The sequence below is a fragment of the Cnephaeus nilssonii genome (genome assembly GCF_951640355.1).
Source record: "Cnephaeus nilssonii genome assembly, chromosome: 7".
NCBI lineage: Eukaryota > Metazoa > Chordata > Mammalia > Chiroptera > Vespertilionidae > Cnephaeus > Cnephaeus nilssonii.
In genome coordinates, this window is record NC_137078.1 from 40,300,896 (window position 1) to 40,326,080 (window position 25,185).

At 37.6% G+C, this 25,185-nt stretch overlaps 1 protein-coding gene across 2 annotated transcripts in view; it reads left to right on the forward strand.

The window, feature by feature from the left end:
• Positions 1-25,185, forward strand: part of COL24A1 (collagen type XXIV alpha 1 chain) — a 323,524-nt gene that overhangs the window by 45,212 nt on the left and 253,127 nt on the right. For both annotated transcript variants that reach the window (XM_079777790.1, XM_079777791.1), the window contains exons 6-8: positions 3,706-3,759; positions 8,012-8,065; positions 19,680-19,724. In XM_079777790.1, coding sequence (XP_079633916.1) covers positions 3,706-3,759; positions 8,012-8,065; positions 19,680-19,724 — 153 coding nt within the window. The remainder of the gene's footprint in view (positions 1-3,705; positions 3,760-8,011; positions 8,066-19,679; positions 19,725-25,185) is intronic.

The following is a 25,185-nucleotide window of genomic DNA, read 5'->3' on the forward strand; positions in this document are numbered from 1 at the left end:
AAATACTTGGTAGAATGCTTGTACATATACTTAAGAAAATAATAATTCCCTTTTCTTGGAGGAGCTACTTATTAAAGGGCTAGGGCTAGGCCAATTAGAAATGCAACTTGTACTGAAAATACCACATTTATTACTTGTTAAATAAAATAAAATAAAAGTCTTGTGGCCCTTATGAATGAAAATACATTAAGACAGTATCGAAATATGTTATATTGATTAAGCTATTTTAGTTTATAAGGTATTTACCATGTCCCGCTAATTGATATGGCTCAAACCCCAAACTATTTTCCTAATGTGGCCAGCTGCTGAAATTTATGTTCAATTCTTTTAGCCTTCTGATTTTTGCTTTCTGCTGAGCTCTTTGGAATCTATCACATGTCAGGATCAGCCAAGTGTTGAAGAGAGTCTATATCCAGGTTTTGGGGAAAACTGCCTCCCTCCCTCCCTCCCTCCCTCCTTCCTTCTCTGCCTCCCTCCCTCCCTCCCTTCCTTCCTCCTTCCTTCGAATTTCTCCTTCAATTTATAGTCATTCTGGTAGTCCCATACTCTGTCCTCTGACACCATTAGCCAAAAGATCTTTGGTTTTCTGCTTGAATTCTAGCCACTCTGTGAGCTAAAAAAGATAGGAAGTGTTGGTTAGAGAGTATACTTATGGAGCTTGTGTGGTTATCAGTAATGTTAAAGTTAAGGATATTCAGGTGATGCTACCTCAAGATCATGCTATTTTAGTGTTTCCTTTATGGTACTCTCACAATTTAGCTCATCCATACTCTGAAATTTTTAGTTCCAAATTCTTTTCACTGAAACTTTGCAGCTTTATCAGTAATTCATTCAAGAGTTGTGTTGCCTGCTTTTCAAGATGGCAATAATTGTAAAATTTATTTTAATGATTGTCTTTAGTCTTACTTTTAACATTAATATTTTTATAATCTATATAGAATTTGATCCTAAATCTTGCCAGCTAATCTAGTAGGTATTACTACTACTACTACTACTACTACTACTACTACTACTACCACTATTATTATTTTTACAGGGGATTAATCTCAATTTCAGAAAGATTAAATGACCTGTTCAGTCTTTTCACTCCAAATCCCACTGCTCTTTTCATCATATAATCTTATAAATCTGTCCTAACATGTTAATGAGTCTAGTACCTTAGGGAGGTTCCCTACCTAGACAGAGGGCCCTCTGGAGATCCAATGACAACCCAAAAGAGTTACTCTGACAATGAGGATTTTAGACTCTATAGCAGCTCGGTGGGACAGGTGGGACTTTGGGATCCTTTGAGTTTTAAAAAGTTGTAAAAGGCAGGCAACTTCCTTTTACTCATACTCAAAAGGATATATAGCTCTTATAACAAAAGTCATGTAGTAGTAAGTAGAAGTCAGTACTGAAGTCAAAGTCAGTTATGATTAATTAATTTATAAACATTATATTTAATTCCAAGGAGGACTTGAAAGCCAGTCAAGTGTGACTTAAAGTGTGTCCGGAGTTATAGAATTAATAGAAAATGAGGGACTATGTAAGTAAGTGATTTTGGAGTATTCTCCTTCAATGCAGAGAGTATGCTCTACTTCTTTGACATTTCAGGTAAAGTTGGCATGTTCAATAATCTTTACTGTATGCATTTTATACCAGGATTAACCCACAACTGGCCAGGTTCAAAGCTGATTTCATGCTGACTTGCAGTTCTGGTGCTAGAACAGGAGTTGATAAAATACGCAAGTATTATTTGTGTGGGAATAAAAGAGATTTGACATGTGGATCTATAAATATGTTGCCCAATCTATAAAGCTTATGAATAAGAGAAAGTTCTCCCTTTAAATCTAATTTTGATTGCTTAATTACTTTTCCTACTCTTTTTTTGTTATTGTTTGTTTGTTAATCCTCACCCAAGGATATTTTTCTCCCATTAGTTTTAGAGAGTGGAAAGGATGGGGACTGGGGGGTCGGGGGGAGAAAGGGAAAAAAAATCAATGTGAAGGAGACACATCAATTGGTTGCCTCCTGCATGTGCCTGCAACCCAGGTATGAGCCGCTGACTGGGAATCGAACCCAGACTGATGCTCTAACCACTGAACTGCATGAGTCAGGGCTTTCCCACTTTTTAAATTTTTTAAAATGGAGGATGAAATATTAAATTAGTGAAAGATATTAAGAAATCTAAATGAAAATGATATTAAGAAAGTTGATAAATAATAGAAAATTCAGATAGGACCTAAAAATAAGAATGTTTAACTTGAGTTTTACTAGTATAAGTAAAAATATCAGCTACAAAGGATTTTATTATATTCAGATTTCTCAAGGACTATTATTTCTTAAGTTCTTACCTCAAATCAGTTGGTTAGGTGTTATAATAGAAGCTTAAACTATGTTAAAATCAATAAGTAATATTTTTATTTACTAGACATTGTGATAATGAGAAAGAAAAGTGATCTGGTTTGCCAATAATTTTCCAAGTGATCTTAACCAATTCAATTAATCTTTCTGGATCTCATTGCTTCTTTATCTATAAAATTTGATTCATTAGATAAGCTCTTAATATCTCTCACAAATTCTAAGTATATTATCTTTTTTTCTCTGATGAAGAGCTGAGTTTTTAAATTTTGAGATATCACTAAAGCCATTTCTCATCTTCCATAATCTTGTAACCAATGATCTGAAATTATAGCCTTCATGGGGGAAGTGGTGATGGCTATGAAAGGGAAGAGGTCAGCCTGGAAAACAACGTTTTCTTTAAAAATTTTCTTCAACTCTAGAATATAGGATTCTTTGCCAATGAAGACTCATTTCTCATTTGTAAAGTGAAAAGACTTGAATGTGAATGGCTTTTCTTTTGGTCGTCCTTCTGTCATCGGTCAGTTCTAGTACTATTGGAAAGCACCCCTGTGAAAGAAGATGCAACTATTTTCCTATTTCCCATAGAGTTAAAGTAGCATTTAGATCTCTCTAGAAATGGAAAAGCATGATTAGTTGAGAAGGGTAATGAAATCAGAATTTGAATTATAAAGAATCTCTCAATTGTGGCCTCTTATTTTATGAGGTGTGAAATAGTTAGAAAAGGAGGTACTTTGGTAAGTAATCATAAGAAAAATTAGCAAGAAAGATTAATATTGTACCAAGAACTTTGGTTGAAACCTAATGTCATATTTTTCTTAAAACATAAAAGATAAAGATTACTGGAGTATAAAAAGTACCTATTTTTATAGCAGAATAAAAACAATTTTGGCAATTAGAGGTATTTTTTGGTTTATTTTTTATTCTAAAAGTAATGTATATACATTGCAAGATTTTAGAAAATATTTAAACTTGGAATGATAGCTAAAAATTTTATGAATTATATAAGCAGCTTTCTTTTACTGAAGGTAACTAGTGTACCAATGCTTAAATAGAAACTAAACTCAATATGTCACAAAAATGGAAAGTTTAATAGAACCTTTACATAGGTCCTTTGAAGAAAGATGATTCAGTACTAGTATAACTTTAGTAAATAAATCAGCTATGTCTGGGGAATTTTGAGGAATCTTTTTCAACATTTAAACATAAAGCTAAGAAAAATATACATTAAAAATAAATAATTCATGCCCATCTCACTTTAAAATAATTTAATACCATGTAATGTGTATAACTTCTGCTACAACTGAAGACGTGTAATATGTGTAATCTGTGCTTCACCAAGTGTTTCATAACTGTTTTATCTAGGGCCCCAAAGGAGATCCAGGATTTTCCCCAGGTCAGGCTACTTCTGGACAAAAGGTAATTATTTATTCCTGAAATAAAATCATGGTGATATATGTCAAGCATTTAAAAATTGTCTTATCTTTTCTATCTCTTTTTGAGACTTTACTTGTCATCAGACAGGGAAGATAGAAAACTATCCTATATAATAAAACCCGCAAATCAACCAAACAGTGGAACGGCCGTTGGGATGATGGGTTGCTATGATGCGCACTGACCAGTCAGGAGCAGCTCCTGCATTGAGCGTTTGCTCCCCGAGAGGGAGGTGACCAGCAGTGGCAATCAGGGGGTGAGGCCACCTAGCGGGTGCCAGCAGGGGCCCCCCTATTGCCCCGCCTGCTGATCACCCCGAAGATGGCCCTGATCTCCAGCCAGGCCTAGGGACCCTACCCTATATATTGGGAACAGTCTCTTAGATTTAAAAATTAAAACCTGGCAAGGCTACTCTAACACTGAAAAAACAGGATGATGCAGCGATGACATGCATGGACTCTGGCTCGCACATTTTGTGGTCCGCCCAGATTCTAACACTTATAACTGTGTGACAAAGCCAGTTACTTAACTTCTCTCTGCTTCAGTTTTTCCACCCATAAGATGGGGAAGATGGTACTACTGCCTCAGAAAGATCATGTTATTGTACTACTTTTTATAATCAGGGCAAAAAAATGTAGCTGCCAATACAACAGCAAGATGCCTTTCACCTGTATGAAAAGTATGATCATTGGTGCATGCAGCCTCCCAGATTGCGAGAGGGATGTCCGACTGCCAATTTAGGCCCGACATTCCCCAAGCAGTCCCGGATTGCGAGAGGACACAGGCCGGGCTGAAGGATCCCACCACCCCCATGCGTGAATTTCATGCACGGGGCTTCTAGTTGCATTATAATGAAGGAAGAAATATTTGATGAATTAAGTAAATATTATCATTAATCTCAATCTTACCATTAAATTTTTTTTAGTGTCTACTGTGGCCTGCCATTGTACTACCAGCTAATTAGGGATGAGTGGGGCAAAAAATTCAAACAAGATATAATCCTAACCTCAAAAATTTTACTGTTTATATGCATGTACATACTAATACATAAATTCCAGTGCAATTTTATACCTTTTTGTAGGATAGTTCTACATACTTTATCTTAGGTCCCACAGAAATTGTGCAGTAATCATAATTATCTTGTTTCCAATTGAATTCATAGAATTTACGCTATTCATCACATGGATAGTAAATGCAGAGTTGATGATATATCTGAGTTATTTGACTTTTAGTCTAATATGCTTTTTATTTTATCATAATGCTCTCGAACACACACACACACACACACACACACACATGTTTAGGTAGAAAGAAACTAATGTTTTAATGTAAAGATAGCAACACATTTTTATTAGGAGGAGCTTATTGCTTTCAAATGCGGATGAATTACAAAATGAGTCTTAAGGAATACATCTGGAAGCTTTATTTAGACAAGCACTTGATGAATGTGATACAATTAAAGGATGTTTATGTTTATGTGGTATATATTCACAAACTTTTAAAATCCCTGAATACTTTGGTGGTTCCTGGTTGAAAGCTGATCTTTTACATGGCTTACAAAGTCTTTTAAACTTAAAAAATATCACATCATATTAATGGACTTTACAGATATACTAGTATTGACAAGTAAAACAAAAAATAATAATTTAAAATCTTAAGGACTTTCTCATCTCAAATGTCTCACTTCTGGTATTTTGAGAAAATAAATATCTACTGCTTACAACACCCCCAGAGTGATATGTTACATCAGCCCAAATGAATGGATACAGCTCCTTAGGGCACACTTAGGTGCCCCTGGTGGCACTGCTGAAGTGGCACCTGAATTAAATTACATCAAGGTCCAATAGTATTAAAAGGGTGCTTCATTATGGCAAAGAGTCCCTCCTTATGAAATATTATGAGTATGAGTAAAGCCACAACTATTGACATGACAGGTCCCAGTGATATGTACTTTGAGATGACAAATTGCAGAGAAAGAGATAGAATTAGCTTAACCTCATATCTTTTCTTTCTGTGTATAAACAATGCTATCAAATGTGTAAAGTTTGGAGAAGATTTTAAAGACAGTTGAGCTGACTGCTGCTTAGGATATCTGGGCCAAATTGTTAATAAAAAATTTCAAAATGCAAAAATAAAATCTTAAGGACTTTATTGCTGTGATGGAACTGAGTTCACTGAATCTAAATACTTTAGAAAGGGAGTGGGAATTTAATTGATCCCTTAATTATTACAAGGAAAAAATATGCAGTCCAGGAAACAAAAATGCTATCTTTTAAAATGTCTACATATAGGACATTTAATTTCTTACTGAAATTTCAGAAATTAGAGTTCCACTCTCTTTTGGTGACTGCATTAAATAAAGTCCTCAAATTAAGCATTTAGGTGGCTTCTCTGTACAAAATATATGGTGGTTCAGAATGTGTTCAGTATTTATATAGAATACAGACTGATTCAGCCTGGGAGTGGGGGCTTGGAAGTATGTCAGTCTTTTTTTTTTTTTTTTTTACTTTTTGAGTCACTTATATACTAATTGTGGATAATACTAAAAAGGAGAACTATAGTAAGATATAGGATTTAATAGCAAGTTACCATTGAGCTTTAAGTGAAATCCATCTTTTAAAACTGAGATATATTTCTAAAATGGTAAAATTTAAAAACAACTTCTTAGAAATTATATTTACATTAAATTGGGTTCAAGTCAGGATATTAGTGATATATATAATATGAATACAAATGAAATATAAATATTAAATTGGTGGGCGTATAGGGGCATTGGGAAACAATTGAATTCTATTTAGCCATTTTTACAATAAATATATGGTTAATAATGAAATAATAAAAGCAATGCAGGGGCTAGTCCTTCAGAATGTAATACCCACTAAAGAATATCTCTCATAGTGCATAGATAAGTGTTGAAGTCCTTTAGGGATCTCATGGCAAGCAAAGATAACTTAAATAATGGTAATTTTTCCTTTCCCATAAGACATGTAAGATATTATTCTAATTTTTCAGATAGAAAAACTTTGAAGGGGAATCAAGTAATCCACCCATGATTAGAGCTAATGGAAGGAGATGAGCTCCTATTTCCTATTGCAGTTTTCTGTTTCCTCTATCAGAGTGATGAATGTAAAATAGATCTGCATCATCCCATCGCAAATGGAAGACATCTGAAATCATTGAGAAGGTGCATTAAAATGAATATTAGAACAAGTGGAAAAGCACTCCATTGTTAATAATTAGAAACATCCTTTTCTGACTGCTTAAGTTGATGACATATTAAAATAGACAATGCACTAAAAACTAAACAGAGCATAAATAGTCACTAAGGGGTTTATTTGGATTATTACCTAAGTACTCTTTTTTCTTTCAAACACCATATATATGTAAATAAATATATATAAGCTTTTGCCCAGTAAATTGCTGCAGTGGAAAAGGGAAAGTAAGGGAGGTTATGAAAAAGTGCACCTAGAGAAAACAGGTATAATATCCCTCCCCCCCATTCCTTTTTGACAGGCTCCCCCCCCCCCCACTCAATTCCGCCCCACTTCACCCCTATACTCTCCCCTTCCTACCCCAAGACGGGCTGGCAGCCCTCATGGGAGTTGGGGGAGGAGGGAACCGAGGGGCCTAATTGGTGAAGTTTGGTCTGTTGGGCCAAATACAGGGCCCTCCTGGTCATTTTCCACTCTAGTTGCTTTCTAGCGGTGCGTTTGCAGGGAAGGCACCCTTGCAGTCCCGCCAGGGGAAATGCTCCTTTCCAGGGGGGGGGAACTATAGAAACGCAGCCCTGCTCTCCACAGCCCCGCATCCTGAGGTTCAAGGTTGCACATGGGAGACCCCTCGGGCTGTAGGTCCTCCCAAAAAGAGCAGGACAGGTGCCACATCAAGTGCTTGTAGAATTGTAAAGTAAACTTTAGTTTTTAAAACGCGGTAAACCTTGGAGCAGTGGGAGTTGGGGGAGTCAGTTCATTCCTAGAGAAAAGGACATCAGAGGAAAAGGTGCAGGACCACGGAGGTGGGGAAGCGCAGTCCAGGTTTTCAGCATCGGATGAAAAGGCCCAGGGGCTTCAGAAAAGCTGTCAAAAGTTGTCAGAAACAACCTGGAACTTGCGTCAGATTGTGAAGATCAGAAATGAATGCAGTTAAGATCTTGACGCCCAAGATGAAATCCTGTCGCAAGGGAATTCTAATTTTCAATCCTCTTTTATACCATTGAACCTCTGTGTTTTGTTCCTAGGGTGATCAAGGCTTGTCTGGATTAATGGGGCCCCCTGGTGTGCAAGGTGATAAGGTAAGATGCAGTTTTACTTTGACAGAAGTAGGTGTCCTGACTCTAGGAGCTCTTCAGTTCCTGGATCTCATTTGGCAGTTGAGCTTAAAGCCAACGTTTTAAATTTCTTTTCTCAGCAGTAGGAATTAGGATGCTGTCCTAATCCAGGAACGTGGTGCCCACACAAGCCAGGGTTGTATGAAAAGGAAAATAAAACCCTTCAGTTAATGATGAGAACGTCACTGATAGACTATGGAAGATGTCTTAAAATTATATTAGGAAAGAACCTACTTCTGAAACTTTGAAGTCACTTTTTAAGTTTCATATGTCCAAAGGAGTTACATTTGGTTATAGGTAATACACTTGGCTCTTTTTTAAAAGGGGTTCCTATTTTATTAGGAAATAATAATCTGTGCCATGATATATATACAAACGTGAAGCCTGATGGGAGGGGTGGAAGTGAGGATTGGGGATGGCAACTACCGCACGGTAGTCACACCCATGCGACTAAGCATTCTCTGAGGTTAAAAGAAATACTAGCACAGCTATGCTAATTATTTCATAAAAATATGTTGTGTACATTTTCTCCTATATATTCAACTTGTTTCCCCTCAATACACTGAGTTGTTGATTTTCTACAGGGGATAAGGAAGACACAACATTTCTTTCTAAGCTATTAAGAGCCCCGGCATATTGGAGGGCAGTATTTGACATTATATGGGTGTCTAAATACATATAAACATTAGCTGTGTTGGGGTTTTAGTGTGTCATATTTCTTCCCTCTCGGGAGATTTAGGTTGGAGGTGATAGTCAGGCTCTGGTTACTTGGCTCAAATTCCATCTGCTATTTTCTGGTTCCCATAAACCTTGGGTAGGTTGCCTAACCTCTCTAAGCTTTAGTTGCCTCATCGTTAAGATTTGAAGATGATACTACCCACTTCATAGGGAGTTCTTAAGAACATGGAATGAGATAATCCACACACTATACTGCCAGACAAATAGCAAGCCCTTAATAAATGTTAACCATCAGCTATTTATCTGGTTTTGGAAAGGATCCTGACCTTGTTTGTTTTTCTTCAAAACCCTTGCTAAGGGCTGAATTGTTAAATGATGAAAAAGGTTGTGATCTCATGGAGTAGTTTTCCTCCCATGACCACACCACACCACACCACACCACACCACACCACACCACACCACACCACACCATACCACACCACACCATTATTCTTATGGTCCTCAGACTAGTCTTCATCCTAGATGGTACTTAGAATCTGATAACTCCTTTGAGGTTGCTGGTTGCTCCCATGGAGACATGAAACTGCAGAGTGATCATTTCTAACAGAATTGGTCATGACATACAGTCATGAATTTGCTTGATTAATGCTACTTAGCATATCTCTGACCACTAAGGATATAAGGAAATTGTACTGATGAAGGGCATCAAACAAAGAAAATCTCATAATACAGAAATTATCTTAATTGTTCATTTGATATTAAGTATAGTTATTTCACCCTAAATAATAACTGCATATGAGAGAAAAACAAACTAATTATTAGTTTCTGAGGTTAGATTATGCCTATGGCTGATGAAATTAGCAATCCAGAAAGAAAAATACTAAGTAAAAGTTGAATGATTATTATGTAGAAGAGGATCTTTATAGAGAAAGTTTTAACAGACTAATGTTAACCATTAGAGCAGATTATCATTTGAAACTTGAAATTGTATTTACTTAAAGCACAATATGTTAGCTTCCAAAGCCCTCTGCACATAATATATGGATCTTGTCCCATCAGTATTTTAAAACATTAAGAATGTTTTTGCTTACTCTGTGTAAATCTAGTAAAATGAAACAGCATTAATTTAAACAAACTGGGGGGTGGGGGGGAGATTGTGCATCTTTCACAAACTCCTTTTCCTGCAATATGATTTTTAAAACTTATAAAATCTGGGCTTTTATTGTTAACTAATAGAAATCAATCCTATAGAAATCAGGGATATTGCTGTATTATCAATTATCAGCTGTAGCTGAATTTTCTCTAGGGAAGATTTAGTTGAAGGTACTTAGAAACTAAATTACTTCCTGGTAAATGAAACATCCATGGTTTACTATGATTTGAAAGTCATTCAGGACAGTGTTGAAATATTTGAGATGATTTTGTAGCTTTTTCTGAGAATGTTTTCTCCTTTTTCAGAGGGCCTATAGTGGGAACTATATACCACTATATAGTTTTTTTTTTTTAAAAAAAAAGAACAAGTATTGCCAGCAAAAGGACATAAGGACTCAATCTAAGCCTAAGCTGATTTTCCACATAAGCAGGCTTGGAACAAGTTTTTATCACAGTCTATGTGCATATCTTACTTTAATAGGAATGTACAATAGAGATACATTCAAAATGAGCTTGATAGACTGTTCCTATCCTTTATGTGAAGGGGGAAATGATTATTGGGTAGAATGTTTGAGTAAATTATTAGCTGTTTATGGAATTTACTAATTTTGATTCATTTTTGTACTACCGAGGTCATGCTCAGATTTACTTCCTGCAAACAGGGTCTATGCTAGTAGAACCTAGAATAACAGTTCATATTAACTATAACCTGGGGACTCCTATTCTCTCGTCATTTCAGTTCTAACCCTAAAATGGTAGATGAATTCTATAGTCAAGATAAGAAGTTAAGTTATTCATGTTGTGAGATATCTCTGATAAGCGCAGGGAGTTTAAGAGAATTGCTCAGGGTCACTCAGAGTTTTGGAAAGATTAAGAGATAAAACTTACTGATACTGAATTCACTGTGCATTTAACTGTTCTGTTCATATTATAAGAGATGAATAAGGTACTAGGGTTTTGATTAGTATAAAGTTTCTTACATCTTTTTATTTGTTAAACTATTTTATGAATTATCATAATGATGACTACTAATATTAATAGTTGCTATAAAATTTTGTGCAGTGTTCCAGTCTCTCTGCAGCTCTTTGAGATTGATACTATGTTCAGTATGTTATAAATAAGTGGAGTATAAAGGAGTTAAATAACTTATCCAAGGCCACACAACTATTAATTAATACAGTTAAGACTCAGATCCAGGCCTATTTGACACATGGCTGTGCTGTTAATAACTTGGAGTACGGTTTCCCCATTAATTAATTAGTTCATTAAGCCAATTTTTGTTAGATGTGTATTTCAGTATTCTGACCATCTCAAGAATGTATGCAAGAGGAAGTAAAAATTTTTTTTCATGAAAGCTAAGGGAACAAATATAGTTTTGGATGACAGATAATGATGACTTCATTATTCCTTTTCTCTGGGAAAGGAATAATTCTTCTAATATAAACCATACTCAAGTAATATTTAAAATGACTGCAAGAAAGTTGTGTAAATAACACTGACAACTCTTGAAAACCATTGAGATAAAGAAAAGATTAATGTGAAAAATGTTTTGAAAACTAGAATTAATATTGAGTCAGAAATAAAAAAGTATGTAAATCAGCAGCAATATTTTCTTTCACTCTTCAATAGATTTTCTTGGTTTGCTGTTTTCTTTTCCCCCTTTTATCTCTCTCTCCTGGACTTTTAAAAAAATCATTATTAACATCTTTAACAAGCAATGTGCTTCTCCAGATTGACATGCTATATTGTCTCAATTTACCTACCTTCATATAACTCTTATTTTCCTAGGAATTGAAGTATGTTTCACTTCCCACTAAGTGTCTCAATTTGTGCCAAAAAGCAGATACATTTGATCCAGAGTGCATGTTGAATTGGATGGAAAACGAAAGTCAGAATTCTGAGTTTGGACTCCAGATGGATTTTAAATTGGTTTTTAATATAGTTGATCAGTTGCTATATTAATATTGAAAGTCTGCTATTTAAAAGTGTAAGGACATTAACAGTGCTTTTAGTTGGAGCAATTTTTGTTGATCAGGGGATAAGCCAGATGGGAGATGTTAAGCATATCTTAGCAGGAAGGTATAACTCAGAGCAGTTGTGAAACAATGCACACATTTTTAAAACATGTTTTAACCTTTTGCACTCAGATGTTCAGTGTGACTCGACACGGTTAGCATCGGTAGCAGCTCGAGAAAAAAGCAAGCGAGTGCAAAGGGTTAATAAGTAATGTATGGCAGTCATTTTCTGCATATCAAAAATACTGACTACTATGGTTTTAGTAATAATTATAAATAGTGTGAATTCTTATTCTGTTTTGGTGGAAATATTTCAATTATTTTAGAAAGTATTTCCACTACATAAGAAGTGCACCATCTACACTAATAAAAGAGTAAGATGCAAATTGTACCTTCGCAATGCCCACCAGCCAATTAGGAGTGAGTTTGCAAATTAACCCAACAAAGATGGTGAGTTAATTTGCATACGCAGGCGCTGAGCTGCTGGGGGCTGGGCGGGACGCTTGCGTCATCATCATGGCAAAGACGCAGGCGTTTCGCACCGCCCCAGCTGCTCCGGGCCTCTGAACAGCATGGGAAGGCGGAAAGGCGGCTCCGGGCCAGAGCGAAAAGGCGGCTCTGGCCTGAGCAAAGGCGGTGCCGGCAGCCAGGGGAAGGAAGGCCTGTTCTTGCATGAATATTCGTGCATCAGGCCTCTAGTATCTTTATAAAGTTGAAAAGGAAAGCATCAAATGGAATGCACTGTGATTTATCAGTCACTCAAAAAGTGTGCAGCTTTTCATAATCTGTCTAAAGCAAGGACAGTATGAAGGAGCGACATTAGTAGTGAGTATTGATGACAACAACAATACAAGTATATCTGGATTAGAATAAAATCAGTGCCTGTAGAGAGAAATAAGAAGAATTCTATTTTTTCGTAGTTAATTCTATAGATGGTCCTCTCACCTGCCCATTATCCCTGTGAAAATCTACAGAGTTATGTTTCATTTGGGGCTGGTTCCCAGTCTAAGTGCAGGACTGACAGGTTAATACAAATGCTGCTGCTGAGGGGCTATGCTGTCACCACTGTGACCATCTTCTCTGCAAGCTGTCATTCCCACTAATGACAGGGGAAGCCGAGAACAAGGCAGCACAGTACTGAACTCCCCACAGGCAAGCCGGCGGTTGCCAAAGTGGTGGGATTTGTGGGACTTTGAAAACTTCCCTGTGTCCAAAGATATTTCCCGTAGGCTGGCTCTTCTGATTGACATTCTAACATTAATGATAAATGCATTTGGCTAAAAGTCCCTTAGTTTCCAGAAGTTCTTTAAAAATTTTCCATGTCCTCAGAAAATGCTGTCATCTGTCATGTAGCGCCATTCTGAGGATTAGTTTATTATACTGTGTTTCTCTGTGAGCCCTAGCTGAAAAAGACAATAAAAGCTGATGGGACCAAAGCAAACACCGAGTACTAATTAAAGGAGGTTAGTGGGTCAGTAGGGTGAGGAGCTGGGGACAGAGGTTGGCAGCAGTCTGTTTTGTGCATGAGGGAAATATGTGCCAAGAGAGAGGGAGGTGTGTGAAATAGAGGTTTGTATTATATTCATTCTATGTCTCCTCAAACTCTGCAGTTATTTGGTATCATTCTTCCATTCAATTTTGTAAAAAATATAATTAAACTCCTTATTCTTATGAATTTAGGAAAGTCATTGCCTTGCCCCAAGAAGTGCTGGCATTACCATGGTTGCTGATTTTTATTTCATTTTGAATTCTTGCTTAGAGTTCCTTTTTTTGAGTCAGCTATGACCATCTTCTCACAATTTCTCAATGTTGCCATAGCTTTCCCTGGTTATTTTGGCCAAAACATGGTGACAGGCCTTTCTCTGTATTCCTCAAGGCATTGCTGATAGGAGTCCTGCTGTGTAGGACAAACTTAACAGATACCTCATCTGTAAACTAATGTTATTACATTAAAGAAAAAGAAAATTTAATATTGGCTTTCAGACAGCAGTGCAGTAGCAGCAGCTTAAAGGACATATATGAATGATTTAGGAGTCCTGAAGTGCAGCCCTGGCCGGGTGTTCCACTTGGTTTGGGGGTCGTCCCATAGACCAAAAGGTTGTGTGTTCGATTCCCAGTCAGGGAACATACATAGGTTGCAGGTTTGATCCCCGGTTAGAGTGCTTATGGGAGGCAACAGATCTATGTTTCTCTCTCACATCAATGTTACTCTCTGTCTGTCTGTCTGTCTGTCTGTCTCTTTCTCTCTTTCTCTCTCTCTCTTCTTCTTCTTCTGTAAAATCGATAAACATCCTTGGGTGAGGATTTAGAAAAAGGCCTTAAGTACAAGGGCTGTACTTTATTCACTGTGGTATCTCAGACTAGTGTCTGGCATATAGCAAGCACATATTAGTGAATGAATGAACATTGGTGTTTTAGGTTTAATTGACTGTGCCCTTTCACCTGGTCCTAGTGGTCATCATTTTTATTTCCCTATATAAATATAACTGACAGAATTTTTAAGTTGTGAGAGAAGTTTTTAAAGGTCACAGAACAATTGTAGCTTTTCCCATTTTTAAGATTGCTTTGCATGGTTTCAGTTTGTATGATCAGTTTTATGGTCCTATACTGCCATGCAAAGGAGGATGGCCTGTATGTAATGGTTTTATTTGTATCTTTCTTACTCCTAAATATTTCTGATTTTGATTCAATTGCATGCCCCCCCTTTTTTTGTCCTGTATACCCACCTATGGATAACATATTTGTTAAAATAAGTATTAAAATAAAAGTCTCTATATTCAAATTAGATTCTAATCCCCAATTATTATTGGCATTCTTGGTAAGGCAACTTTCCATCAAAACGAAATTGAGACAATTCTATAATTTATTGCAATGGGTTTTTAATCTGTTCTAAAGCAGAATTTGTAAATTTTCCTATCAGCTTTTTTCAATACATCCATTAGAAAAAAATCATATGTTACTATTTACGGGAAACTTTTTGTTATTCTTCCTATGTTAGGATAGAGAACAGTAACTCAAATAATATTTTCAAAAGACGACAATATAAACTACTTTATTCAAATAGTATGGCAGATCCCTAGGTTGGCGCTTTGCCAAAGCTTGCAGTTTTACCAATAACTTATTCCCTTTGCTTTTTAAAACTTTATAGACTAGTGTTTAAATAGAAATAAATGAGTTATATAGTCACAAATTTAGGGAATAAATGAAGGCCCTTAAACAGTAGTGGTGCTAATTCCAGTATATTACAGATATAATAATATTACACGAAAAGTAACAAAAAGATATTATTTCTCTTACTTGTCACCTTTCAACATTAAGAGGATTGAGATATCATATTAAATACTCAGAATTTATTTTCCACCCAAGTAACTTTCCCTCCCTCCCTCCCTCCTTCCCTCCCTCCCTTCCTCTCTCCCTCTCTCCCTTTCTTCTCTCCCTTCCTTCCTTCTTTCCTATCTTTCCTTCCTTCTTCTTTCCTTCTCTCTTTATTTAAAACAAAATTTAAGAAAGAGAATCTGACTTATTTCTATTTAGATAAAACTCTTCATTTCAGGTGCTCTTATAAGCTACTGACCAGACTTTGTATTGGCCTCCTTTTATCAAGTGCCATCTGTTATGGCTGAGGTGGAGTAGGAGAGAGCTCATGAAGAAAATATCATGACTATTTGGGGATGAGGAAGAATCCCTTCAAGGAATTGTGCACACAGAAGATAACATGATTAACACGAGTAGTTTACTATTATAAAGTGCTTCAGGGGAAGGAAGCTCAAGAAGAAATTGTACCACCACGGCATTCTGTTTCACCGTGGGCTAGGGAGAGAAGAAACTCTGGCCAAAAATCACATGGTAGCCAAAGAAAGAAAAGTATTTGGCTAGACTCATGAGTTCACAGAAATAAAACTAAGTAAGTGAATAAATAAACAAACACATTTAAGAAATAAAAGGTAAAGGAAATAGGCTTATGACAGAGAGTTTGTCTACCTTTGTGCCTCTCACCTGGCTCCTCATTCCTCATCTTCCTGGCACTCTCCTAGGAGCTGTTAGCTCCCACCCTCCTAGAAATGCTTTCCCATCCCAGCGAGCCACCACCACTGTCAGGACATTTCTCATTTCCTGTTACAAAAAGTGAAAACAGCTTAGCTTTTCATATATTTTTACTAGTATCTGTAGAATCTTGTATAACATTTGGACAACTGAGAACAATATGTCTCATTTTGTAATTAGGCTGATCTTTAGTTATCTTAAAAAATGTACAAACTCAGAGCAAAATTCAGTTAAACATTGGGTATATTAGATGCCATTGTTAAGTGTGTAGCATTAATACTAGCATGATTCATGAAATATAACTCCTTTTGTTAATGGCAAACAGCACCAGATGTTAGGCCGTGGTCCTTGAGTTTGGCTAAGAAAGATTCAGAGCCAAGAACTCAAATGTAACCAGAAGTTTATTTAGAAAGTCACAGAGGTAGAAGAAGTGAGCCAGCTGGGCTGTGTGGACTCAGGAAACAAGTTACAGAGGCAAAAGAAGGGCCCTTCTTTTGGAGAGAGAAAGGTAAAGAAAACAAGGCTGGGGGAAGGAGCGTGGAAAAGGTGCGGGCATGCTCCAGAGAGTACAGAAAGAAGGAAAGAAGGGAGTGGGGAAAGGTGTGGGCATGCTCAAGCACCCACATTGGGTCCTTTGTCTTAAGGGGTTTTATCTGTTTTCCAAAGGCAGGGATTTTAGGGGAGATCTCAGGGGAGGATTTCAATAGAATGTTCATCAGTTTTCCAGGTGTGTCCTTCAGGGTTGTGGTCAGTGCTAGGGTAGAGGGTCATTAATCATTGCATCTGATCCTGATGTCAGCCACAGGCATCGCTTCATCTGGTTTTGCTGCTCTTCTGGGCCTAGAGCTGAAACATAACTGTGGCCTAAATGTTATCTCTAGTTTGACCAAAACTCGATCTCTGTGGTCAACAGATCTGAGGCTTTGTTCTTAAGATTATTTGATTCCAGCCAGAACCTCATTGTCCTGAGGGCTCAATGCTTAAGAAAGTGGTCATGCAAGGGCTTGTATAGGAGTTGCATGAGGCTCTTCTCCAGGCCCCTTGTCCCTCCTCTAAGGAGTTCTACTACATGATTAGCAACATGACGGGAGAGAAGGTCAGGGGAGGGTCTAACCCACGAGACAAGTGATATGAAAGGTCAGGGGGGTCTAAACTGAATGACCAGCAGTATACTCAGTTTTGCCAGTTGCTAGGCAACTGGGGCTTTCTGCCCTGGTTATTCTGTACCTGGCCTATCCTTCCGACCCTGCTCACGTCTGTCTAACTGCCTACTGTATCACTTTTGCTGATTTGTCTTGGTGGTCTATAATGTTTGAACTTATTGATAAGAATGAGGACAGCCTGCATTCAGACAACTATAGCATATAAAGTAAATAGAAGGGCAGGTTACTTAATTATTTTTTTAAAATATGTTTTTATTGATTTCAGAGAGAGGAAGGGAGAGGGAGAGAGATAGAAACATAAATGATGAGAGAGAATCATTGACCGGCTGCCTCCTGCACATCCTCTACTGGGGATCGAGCCCACAACCCAGGTTTCTTTCTGATGCATGGACAGACACTCAACCAACTGAGCCACATCAGCTGGTCTCAATTCTTGATACATCTAACTAGCAAAACAACATGATTTCACCTTACCATCATGATTGGTCAAATGATTTAATTTTTCAGAATTCAGTTTTCTTATCTGTAGAAATGGGAAAAATACTTCATAGAATTGCTATAGAATTATCTGAGGCATTTGGAAATAGTTGGCACAACGTCTGGCATATATTAGCTCAATGAAATTCCTTTGTATCTTCCTCCACCCCCAACCCCTTTTTCTCTTTCTCATTTCCACTTCTCTGACCTCTGTCTAATGGCCTAATCAAAGAAGTACTGAGCTCCCAGATGATAGGCCTTTTCCTTTGTCCTCTTCTTTCTTAATTCTCTTACTTCCTTGTTAAGAATATGCTTACATGTAACTTATAGATAACACAAAAACCTTTGTCTTTAAATTTGTTTTCTTACTTTTTCTAGTCTTCTCTCTAGTTCTCAAGAGACTTCTCTACTTAAACATTTTACTGTTAAGTTTAACATCTCAAAAGCTGCTTAAATCATTTTCTTATTTTTCAAATAGGCACTTCTTCTAATTTCCCCATTGTCTAACCAAAGCATAATTTCCTTCTCTAATTCATGAATTCAAGTTGATATGCCTTCAGTGGTTAGTCCTGAATAACTCTTTTCATTCCATTACTTTATATTTGAAACTTCAAAAATTTACCTTCAGTTTGTAGTATATTAATTCAAAGTTTTTGATACTTTTAAACTATAATTTATTTCAGGTTTTTGAGTTATAGTTTGCCTAAAATCTTAAGAGGTTCTAAAAAAAGGAACTTTATCCTGTTCTTTTATATACTTCAAAATCTGGGTGTAGGTTGATTCATTGATTGTTGACTAGAGCTATACAAATAAGCTCCAAAGTATGTCTTTCTTCCTGTCCTTTCTTTCTGCTTCCTTCATTTTGCTTACAGAAAAAAATCCTTCTAGAGGATAAAGGATATTTGTGGAGAGCGGCTACAGCATTTGGACAGATTCAAGCCTTGGGCTAATAAGAGGGCATGGTCCTCTCGTGCACGTGCAGGTCCCAGCTTGGAGGGCAAAGCCCGCCCAGCACAATTATAGCCAAAGGATATGGTTCTAAGTTTAACCTTATGGTCTGAACCTATGGTCCCAGGTGGCTGAGTGATGTAGGCTTCGGGAGATGCAGCAAGTGCTGCCAAAACAAAGCTTGATAGAGTTCTCAGGAGCATGTAATTAAGTAGATTTGAAACTCACGAGAACATTGTAAACATCTTGACCACGCCCTTGCTTTGCCTCATGGGATCTGACTATAAAATAAAGACTTGGCTTACAGGCTGTGTCACTGTCTGTCCATCCGAGAACAGTGTCCCACCTGGCCCCAGCTATATTCTCTTGTCTGTTTTCTTTAATCCTTCACCACCCCTCTTCAGGTTCACCACTGGCCGTGCTGGACACGGTTCAGATATTACCTATTTTTTATCTTTGGGTGTTAATGATAAAATTAATACTTAATTTTGGTTCTATTATTTAGAATTTTTGCTACTAATTTCATTTTTTAATTGAGATAATTGACATATAACATTTGTTATTAATTTCTTAGACAGCTTTACAAAACCCCTTTTGATGAACTTGTGAACAGGCTCTTTCATTTGTCTTAGCTCATTCATGGAGTGTCACGACAGTGGAATTAGATAAACTGTGTGGATGTGGTCCAGTTTTTTTGATAATTACAAACAGATTATGTCTTAGGGCATTTTGTTTTAGCATTAATGAACTAAAACCAACTTTTGAAAAGGTTTAGCAAAATTTAACAAATCCATTGAGGGATACCAGCCTTTTATAAAAGACACTTCTCTTTCTTCTATACTTTGCTACCACTTTAGTTGATAATAACAAATAATTCAAATAATACTCAAAGTTTTTAAGAATATTAATAAGAATTTATTTAATAAAAAATTAAAACTTATTAAAAAGATTAAAGTTTTTATGAAATAAATTAGTAAGGATTGCATTAATATTGATGAGGAATCTGTAAGTTGGGGTACAAGACAACCCAGAAACTGGGTTTAGTGATTTGGCTTATATGGGTTTACTTTTCATAGCATGTTTTCAATTTTCCCCTTTCAGGGTCTCAAAGGACATCCAGGCCTCCCAGGACTCCGAGGTGAACAAGTAAGTACTTCCTTTATAAAATGGTATCTTTCCCAGTGAGAAGACACCCACTAGGGAACTTCACTGAGAGATTTTCCCCCATTTACTATTTCAATTTTCTAATTAGTTTCCCTCTGTTTAGTATAGGAACAATTTTTAATTGATTATCTATTATAATTTTGTTTTTGTTTTCTGTATAGTCCAGTCTGACTTTCAGTGTGCCTAATATCTTCCAGAGCAGCAGTTCTTAAACTTTTGTGGTTCACACGCCCCTTTGAGAATCTCACAAGTGCTATGAACCCTTTTCTCAGAAAATATACTTATCCATGTACTATATGCACACACCCACACTCATCCATGCTCACACTCATACACACACACCCACACACACACACGACTTATTTCATACAATTTCAGGGCCTTGCCTCTTCACTAAAGTCAATCCTTGCATGAAGGATGCAAATAAATTTTAATAACCTAAATCAGATGGCACATATGCTGCTGTCCATTATATATATAAGTACAAATTTAAAAGTCAAAATACTGTAGTTTTTGGAACTATAGTATCTAGTTTTTAATTATTCCTTCTCTCTCCCACCAGAAAATATTATATCATTATGTCATTAAAACATGTCCTATTTCTCGTTTTCAATGCAGTGTGTAGTAGCCCGGTATGAATAAAGCAGTGACAAAGGTAGGAGATTAGAAACTAACGAGGGTGGCAGGTACTATTATTGGAGATTCAGCAGAGAGCCTCAGGAAGCCCTAAAGGGAGCTCAAGAAAGAAATGTGATGGCGACTGTCACTTGAGAAAAAGATATAAATGAAGATATAAAGGCAACTTTCTATTTCATATGTGTTCAGTGGGACAGTACACATCTTCAGTCCCTGAGGCACAATTTTTCAAGATTACTAGTTACTAGACATGGAAAGCAAAACATAACAGATGCAAGTTCAGTTTGCAAAAGGTTAAACAATTACTGAAAATCATTTTAATTTTTATGGGTAAAAAATCACAAGGTTGGGAGGAAATACGGAGGGGGGGAAATCCCTAAAATACTGCTTTGGCAGAAATGTGTGGATCTCAATGAAGAAAACTAAATATTTCACAAGAAAACAAAAAATTGAACTTATGTCAGTACTGGCTAGTTCTCTCATAGCTGCTTTATAACCTAGTTCTGTTAGTGTGCATATTATTCTTCGGCGAGTGTCATGCTTTTTAAAAGAGTCTAACATCACTTGTAAAGGTTGAAAAATGTATTTTGGAGTCAGTTCTTACTTTCTATTCTAATTATTTCCAGAAAAAAAGGCAAAATTTGATAATTGTGAGGAACAACTAAAATCATGTTGCATTTTAACTATAAAAATGCTGCAGTTGTTAAGAAGAGCATAAATAATTTACTGGGAGACATTCATTTATGGAACATTTGTAAATATCTATAAATTGGTCAGCAAACATGGAAAAGTATTTATATAATCTGTGCAAGCTCTAGTAATAAGAGCTGTCATTTATGGAGTTTTTATTAGTTGCCAAACTGTACTACTTGTTAACTACAATTCGTAGTGGTATAGTGATTTATTGAATATTTCCATATGTTAACTAATGTAATGCTCAGCATCACGAAGAATTATGGCAGTTACTTCCACTTTTAAATATATTTCTACACTTCATTATGTTTTATCCAAACAATAATCCTGTGACCTAGAGATGCACTGAGATGCAGGGAGGACCCATGGTAGCAGAGCTGGGACTCTCCATGGAGTCTGACCGACTCAGAGCATGTGCCTTAATGCTTAGAGCGAGAAGTGGGATTGGGGCAGGCTTCTTATTCCTAATTACCCCCCTGAGGCTATAAGATATTATTTTGTGCCTAAATTCCTCCATTCAATCTAAAGATTTAAGTGAGCCATTTAAAAAAAAAAAAAGCACATTTTTTAAGTGCAGAGTGAATTGAGTTGTAGTGTTCGTTTTGAGTTTCTTTTGAGCTCCTGTGGTTGCCGCAGTGATTTCAGGGTACGGTTGACTTAGCATGTATTTATGCCATGTAAGACCAAGTTGAAGACTTACTTGTTTACTTTATTTGCTGCTATTCCAGTAAAGAGAAACTTAGCCATTGAGTGGAGTTCTTTTTTTTATTTTTTCTTTCTCTGTACAGCTGGAATGTGTTAGCTCTCTGCATATAGCTTTAATACGTTCTATGAAAATCCATTCAAAACCAGATTTCACTTATGTCTTATAGAAGATTGCTTTTAACTGGGGTCAGTTGACCTGATTAGGCTAGGAAAGGAATGAAAGAGATGGTGGGACGTTGGCATTAGTCAGATAGTGAACTACAGAATAAAAACAGCATTTTTAATTTGTTTCATTCATTTCTATTGGCATACCTAAATATAAGGTTTTATATGGGGCATAAACAAGCAGTTGTAAATAGACTGGAACAAATCTCTTAATTAGAAGGTTTTCCTTAGAGTACTATTGGAAGTTATTTGCACTTCAAACCTATACTAGAAACACTTTATGCCTTATTTTTGTTATCTGTAAAATAGGGGTAATAATACTTACCCTTATAGGGTTTGAGCAGATTAGGTAAATATATATATTACTTGAAATAGTTCCTGGCATGTCATAGGTGCTCAATAAATGCTATTATAGAAGTAAAATATCATGTATTATATGTAATATTAATAAGGTAATATCTAGTACGTAAATACATAGGATATAATCTTTTCAGTTGTAGACAAGAATTTTATTCTATAACTAGAGGCCCGGTGCATGAAATTCATGCACTGAGGCGGGAGGGGGGGGTGTTCCTCAGCCCAGCCTACACCCTCTCCAATCTGGGACCCCTCCACTGGGATCGGGCCTAAACGGGCAGTCAGACATCCCTCTCACAATCCAGGACTGCTGGCTCCCAACTGCTCGCCTGCCTGCCTTCCTGATTGCCCCTAATCGCTTCTGCCTGCCAGCCTGATCACCCCCTAACCACTCCAATGCCAGCCTGATTGATGTCTAACTGCTCCCCTGCCAGCCTGTTTGCCCCCAACTTCCCTCCTCTGCCGGCCTGGTCACCCCTAACTGCCCTCCCCTGCAGGGTTGATCGCCTCCCCTCCCTTGCAGGCCTGGTCCCTCTCAACTGTCCTCCCTTGCAGGCCTGGTGCCTCCAAACTGCCCTCCCCTGCTGGCCATCTTGTGGTGGCCATCTTGTGTCCACATGGGGGCAGGATCTTTGACCACATGGGGGCATCCATATTGTGTGTTGGAGTGATGGTCAATCTGCATATTACTCTTTTATTAGATAGGATAGAGGCCTGGTGCACAGGTTGGGGCCAGCTGGTTTGCCCTGAAGGGTGTCCCGGATCAGGGTGGGGTTCCCTTGGGGCGTGGGGCGGCCTGAGCGAGGGACCTGTGGTGGTTTGCAGGCCATCCACACCCCTGGCAACCCAAGCGGAGGCCCTGGTATCTGGAATTTATTTACCTTCTACAATTGAAACTTTGTAGCCTGAAGTGGAGCCAAGCCTCCTGCTCACTTCTTGGCTGGCAGCCGTTTCTGTTGGGGTTTGTGTATATCTTCTATAATTGAAACTTTGTAGCCTTAAGCGGAGGCCTGGGCTGGCCAGGGTGTGCAGAAAGCTGGGGGCAACCCTAGCCTCCTGCTCTTTCCAGCTCCGTGGCTGCCGCCATTTCTGTTTGGATTTGCTTACCTTCTATAATCGAAACTTTGTAGCCTTGAGTGGAGGCTTAGGCCAGGAAGGGCAGGCGGAAAGGTTAGCTTCATCTGTTGCCTGGGAAACCCAAGCCTCCCTCCTGCTCTCTGTGGCTGTAGCCATCTTGGTTGGGTTTATTTGCATACTCGCTCTGATTGGCAGGTGGGCATGGCAGGTGGGCGTGGCTTGTTTATGTAGTGGAGTGATGGTTAATTTGCATATCACTCTTTTATTAGGTAGGATTGTCAGAAGACCACTGTTTATTCACATTCTGTTAAATTGTTCATTGTCATATATATATGACAAAGGGGAGCACCACTCAGCCAGAAGCTGAGCTCACAGCTGGCGAGTGCAGTGGCGGTGGCAGGAGCCTCTCCCACCTCCGCTGCAGGCAGGCCGTAAGGAGCGAGGGGTGCCAGACTGAGAGAGCCCCAGACTGTGAGAGTCCCAGACTACAAGAGGGATGTCTGACTGCCGGCTCAGGTCCGATCCCCCTGGTGGACATCCCCTGAGGGGTCCCGGACTGCGAGAGGGTGCAGGCCAGGCTGAGGGACCCCTCCCCCCACAGTGCACAAATGTCGTGCACTGGGCCTCTAATATATATATTAGAGTGTGTGTGTGTGTGTGTGTGTGTGTGTGTGTGTGTGTGTGTATCCATGTATTTATGTGTGTGTGTGTTTATACACATACCAAAACTTGTATCTGGGTTCACATCCAGGTTCTGCTACTTACTGTGGCATCTTGGGTAAGTTTCACAGCTTCCCTGTATGCTAGTTTTTTCATATGTAGAATGGAAATAGTATCTCTAAAATACTTGGTATGGTGATTGGCACATAAAAAAGTGCTTGGTAAATGGTAATTGTTGGAACAAGGGAAGGAAGGGAGAGAGGAGGGAGTGAAAGGAGACAGAAATAAAATTGAGAAATGGATTCTTAGAGAAATGGAAAGAAAGATATATTAGAAGCCTATATGTCTAATAGAATGGGAGGGCAAACCTTCCAACTATGATTTTCTATTCTTTGTATTTTCTTTGGTCTTTTCTTTCTCTAGAGTTTTCAAGCTTCAGGAGTTTTATAGTGTTTCTATACTTAAAATGGAGGTAACACTTCTATTTCAGGGCAAATGGGCAAAGGGCTAATGTCTTTCATTATCTCTTTTACAAACAGCTAGCAATAAATGAATTTTACATGATAAATAAGATATCTATGAATTTTACCCTTGCTATCACCATATGAGGTAAAGGCAACTCAACACACATTCTTCTGGCATTTCCTTGTTTCAAGAATTATTTAGTAGCCATAAACTTTGAATAAACTGATGAATGAATGAATGATGTATAAGTGAAAGAAAGTGAAAACAAGAATATGTTAACATTAGGAAAGTTGAAAAAGTTGGTGTTGAAGTTCACTGACCCATTGAGTCTTGTGGGGCTTATGCTCAGACAGTTAAGATGAGTTGCCTTTTCATTTTGTTGATGGTTTCTTTTGCTGTGCAAAAGCTTTTTAGTTAGATAGAGTCCCATTTGTTTATTTTTTTCCTTTGTTTCTCTTGCCCAAGGAGATGTATCAGCAAAAATATAGCTACGAGAGATGTCTGCGATTTTATTGCCTATGACTGAGACAAGAAGGAATTCAATTAAAAAAGATAGTGGTTGTTAAGAAATGTACCAACTCTTTCTCCATAATAAATGTCTTCTTTATTTATGTAGTACTGGATTTTTCTATCCTTCACTTATTATTATTAGTGTTCAATGTCTCATTTAGGTCCCTAATCTAAC